Source organism: Phaethon lepturus, unplaced genomic scaffold (assembly GCF_000687285.1).
Source record: "Phaethon lepturus isolate BGI_N335 unplaced genomic scaffold, ASM68728v1 scaffold6054, whole genome shotgun sequence".
In the NCBI taxonomy this organism is placed as follows: domain Eukaryota; kingdom Metazoa; phylum Chordata; class Aves; order Phaethontiformes; family Phaethontidae; genus Phaethon; species Phaethon lepturus.
This window is the reverse complement of record NW_010532564.1, coordinates 25,369-30,330: the sequence shown is the minus strand read 5'-3', so window position 1 is coordinate 30,330 and position 4,962 is coordinate 25,369. Positions and strand designations below refer to the sequence as shown.

Sequence of the window (4,962 nt, the reverse complement as noted above, 5' to 3'; positions counted from 1 at the left end):
TCAGTTGTTTGGCTGGTTACTGTTCTAAAGTACAAACAGCGTTGTTGCACTGTTTGTATCGTACTGCACAGGCCCCTACCAAATGCTTTAAAGCAACAGTTTTGGATGACCGCTGATGCACCTACAACTTGGTTACTTACACATAGTAGCTTGTAAGAGTATTTATTTTTCTTCAAATTTCTTTGTAGACATTTTACTATGTTCCTGTCCACCCTGAACATACAACCCTGACCTAAGAAGGGCTGAATGAGATGAGTAAGAGCCAGCCCTTTCCCCTTGCTGTGCTGCAGTAGACTCTGGTTAGGAAACAGCTGTAAATGGACTGTCTAGTTTGTCTGAAGTGTAAGTAATTTATTACCTCTGGGACAGGAGGCAAATATTATCTTCATCTTACAGATGGTGGAATTAAGACACAGATCTAGTTTCACAACTGTAGCTAAAATTCAGGTTACACATTATTTTACATTAAATTCAGATCAGTTACTTTTTTGCATTAGAAACCATCCAGAACAGCACTGCACCTAAACTTGAAAAATCATTTGATTTATTTGTTATATTTACACATTTGTCTTTAAGCTAAAATTTTAACTTTTTGGAATGTTTTTGTGTAATCAACTCTAGTTTTAGCCCTTCACACCTTTTTGATATTTAACAAGTATTTTAATGAAAGTAATTTGTTCCCTTAGCCCAGTGTGAAGTTCAACTATACAAAGTGCCTAGAAAAGCATTCAGCTCAGTAATCGGTCACTTCATATTTCTTTCAAATCTTTCTTAAGTCTTGTAATAAATAAAGACTAGTATCAACATGACAATGCTGGTTTTTTTCAAATTGTTCATTTGCCAGTTTTAACAAGATAAAGAGAAGAAATGAATACTTAATGTGGACATTGTTTTACCAAGAAAAAAGAGAGAAGAGATAAACCAAACCCCCAAAACAAACGGACAAAAAGAGGGACACAAAGGAACACACATGGAATGATGAAAAGGAACAATGATATTGCACAACTTCAGGTCTCTCTTCCCAGATTTTGATCCATGTAATTAGGTATGTATGAACTCAGCAAAAAATTGCGTCCAGATAAACATGTAGCAATTTGAGTGAATCTCTAGAACTGCAGACTGCTTTCGATTCCTTCTGACTGCTACTTGGAGTTCTTCTCTAAGAGAGTAGGTTGCTGTCAGCTGCAGGAATAATAAATAAATCAACATACTGATTCTACATTTTGCTGACAACCCTTCAAAAATTATTCATAACATGCACAATTCTTCTATATTGTAAATACACCAAGTCTTCAAAGTATTTGGGTCTTTAAACACAAGTTGTTGTATCAAGTACTCAAACTGTACGTGAAAACCAATCAAGAACTTTCCCTGATTTGTTGTGGTTGAGATTGTATCTCATTTTGCAACACCAGGACTTCTCAATGCATCAGCTTTGGGTTGAATGTACAAAAGTCACAGTAGAGGGTATCTTAAGGAGGGGAAAACAAAACAAAAACCCACCAAATAAAAACATGGTAAGTGGATACAAGGTCTTTACAGCTAGCATCTTTGCTAGACCATCTCTTAACAAGCACATACTGTTTGCTACAGAGATTAGCTAATTGTGTCATTCTGGCTACAGCAGTACTGTTTTCCCCCTCAACTGCTAGTATGACAGCCTCTGTTTATATAATTTTTGCATTTATGTGCAGAACAAAATATTTTTCCCATATCTGACTTCATATCTGCTCAGTGGACTGATGTGTCAGCCAGCAGGGCTTAAGAGATACATTTAATACAGGAGACTGAGATACAGTATGTTTATTCTTGACTTCTGATAACCTAAGGACTACAAGAACAAGAGATGCAGTATCCATTTGCTATGATCAGAGACAACCATTTTTAGGGAGAAAAAAGTAGAATAAGTGATCAACACTAACACTACATTAGTTCCAAATGTGGGGTTTTTTCAGTCAGGGTAGCTTAACTATTTTTCATCTGGACCACTTTTAACCTGATCAAGTTAAAAGTGACAAAGTTTAAGGACTGTTATAACTTGCTTCAGTTTTGATGAAATAAGAACCATGAAACCATAATTTCACTGTAGGACTTGTTTCGTATCTTCATATTCCGCACCGCGTTTAGAAAAGGGATAATGCATCTCAGTTTGCTTACAAGCTAGGAGAGATCACTTTGAAGTCTGCATATTCCTAACTGCAAACAAAATATAGCACTTTTAACAGGTTATAAATAAACTGGTTTTCAAGCATAGAGCCAGCCCAACAATAACAATACACTATTAAAAAGACCTAAGGCAATGAATTCCATCTCCAATGGAAAAAAAAAAAGAAAAAGAACTGTGCAAACAAGCTTAAAACTATTTCTTTGTGCCAGTGTTATAAAATGTAGATTTCAATAAAGCCTTGACCCAAATGCCAGGACTTGTGAAAAGAATCAGAACAAAACTGGTTACTTTATTCAGGAAAAAAAAAACCTTACCTTGCTGCTAATAAAATTGAATACACGCAGTTTAAACATTTACAGTTGCTGTAACACTTTACACAATTCCTATATATGGGTGTAAGAACAAACATTAAAAGACAATGGTGGGTCAAGGCTTTACATTAAAAATAACAACCTACTTTTTCTATAGTCTCTAAAATACTATTTTTTCCAATATTTGCAGCCATTCAGGAATATTTTTTTTTATTAGGAAATGTATACTTTGTGCATGATCTTAATTCCTAATTCCTGGCTCTTTGGGCTGAATGACAAAAGGATCAAACCCATTAAAGTGGATGGTCTCCTTGAAGGTTCAGTGGAGAAACCTTGGCTCAGTTAGTCTCATATGATGAAAGCAGTGCTGCATCCACTGGCTCCATGCAGGATGGACAGGTGAAGGATCTCATCAACCAGTCATCTATACAGTCCAGGTGGTAAATGTGCATGCACGGCAGAAATCGGATAGGGTCCCCATAAACAAAGTCCATCATACAAATGACACATCTGCGGGGGGAAAAAAAAAGTCATAAAAATATTAAAGCTGCTGTTACCACACTGGAAGTGAAAAGCAGCGTAATATCTACTCCTGGATACGTTTGAGTCAAACCAACTTTTAGTACTAGTAGATGCTGTGAGGAGTTCTTAGCTCTGTCGGTGCTGGCTCCGCCAAGCACTCGGGGGTTTTGGCATTTCCTTTGTAGTATGTGCCCACAGTTAGCGAGGGCAGGACGCCTTCGGCAGGCATGGTGGGGGCAGCTCAGCAGAGTGCATAAAATTAGAAACGGTGAAAGGGAGCCATAAAGGTGAGGGAGTAACATGAAATTATTTCCCTGTGAAGAGAAGATAAAAAGCAGGGGAGGGAAACCAATTTATCAGGGCATGAATTACATGGATCAGAAAGCAACTTTCACCTGTAACAGGAAAACAAGCAAGGATAAAGGAAGAAGCCTTTTGCATCGTCTTTTTGGTGGGGTTTTGGTTTTTTTTCAGAAAGCTACATTAAATTACAGTCCCTGAAAATACAGCAAAAACAGGAAGATGAGATCGAGTTTGCCAAGGCAAGAGCATAAACCAGTGCAACAGCCACATCAGTTCAGTTTCTGTAACTTACTCTCTGATCTTCTTCTCGGAGCCGTCTCTTCCAGGATCATAGACTCCTTTAGGTAGGTGCTGAATAAGGCCTATCCTCTGCGCTATTCTGATCTGTTCCTCTTCTGTCAGCTGTGTTGCTAGCCGCGTCTGGCTAGGAGTCGGGTGATAAACAGGAACAGGGACCTGCTCCTAAAATTAAAATATTTCCGTTAAAAAAAACACAAAGGCTTTCCTACCATTTTGGAGCACAGTACAGGCAATGTATTTAACTTCTCTCTTAGTCTGCAAATGCTTGTAGTATCTCCTACTCCTACTTTGCAATTTTGGGGCTACAATTATATTGCAGATGGGGTAAAGAATTGGGGCCAGTATCTTGAGCAAGGAGCTGCTCGTGGTCGTTCTCTGCAAAAGCTTTTTATCTCCAGGAACCGTTCATACATGAAATATGTGTACAACACACTCCACACGACAGCAGGCAAATGAACCTTACGGGCACCACGTGAACTGCTAAGATACCAAACTGAACAACGTAATGGCTGAGGAAAAGCCCCCGGTATTTCCAACAATAAGTAGATTTTTTTTTTTTACGGTTAGGAAGATGAGGACAGTGCCTATTCTGAAGAGTTTCAGAGAGAGGAAGGTTTTATTGGTTCTGTAATAACTAAGATTTATGTGAGCTGTTCTGGGCCACAGAAGCGCCAATCCAGAACTGTAGGTTTCATTCTTGCCTGTTTAAAAAAATGTCACCCGGACAATAAAAAGAACAGCTTAGGTACGTAGTCCAGGTTTTACATTTGTCCTCGTACATTAATACGATTTTACACGTTCTCCCAAGCTAGACTTCAACTGCTCTATGTTTAAAGTACATATTTCCCAAACAAAAAAATAGGCAACATGGAGGTATTATGCAGTCCTTCCTCTGCCAGGTTCTCAGAAGCTTCTTTTGAATATTAACAAACTTTAGATCAGATACTTTCACTAACATTTATATTAATGTGGTACTTACTTTACTTGCTTTTAAAGCACTTTTTTGGACGTACCAATTTTGAACAGGAGATACTATTGGGACAGTACTGGCCCGTCACCACAAATCCACTGTTAATAGGGAGACCATTTCTTGCAATCGGCCAATTTTAATGGCACTTCTTAAAAAGCAGAAAAAATTCAACTTACAGATGTGCTCTGAAAATAAACCTGGTGCATCAGAGACACAATAGCATCAATTCACCTGTCTGAAAAGCGCGCAAGTTGATGTTTCAGAGGACACTGCCGCAAAACAAGCGGGCGGCAGGAGCGCGTGCAGCTGCGCCGCAGGAAGCGCTGATCACACATCACCTCCGACAAAGGTCCCCTGGCCAGACTCCTGCTCGCTCCTCTCTGCTGCGG

The 4,962-nt window shown here is 38.8% G+C and overlaps 1 protein-coding gene across 1 annotated transcript in view; it reads right to left on the bottom strand.

The window, feature by feature from the left end:
* Positions 1–1,786: 1,786 nt before the first annotated feature.
* LOC104619097 (RING finger protein 11-like) overlaps positions 1,787–4,962 on the bottom strand; it is a 7,767-nt gene continuing 4,591 nt past the window's right edge. The window contains exons 2-3 of the mRNA XM_010284869.1: positions 3,596–3,765; positions 1,787–2,988 (exon numbers count right to left, since the gene is read on the bottom strand). Coding sequence (XP_010283171.1) covers positions 2,817–2,988; positions 3,596–3,765 — 342 coding nt within the window. The 3' untranslated portion in view covers positions 1,787–2,816. The remainder of the gene's footprint in view (positions 2,989–3,595; positions 3,766–4,962) is intronic.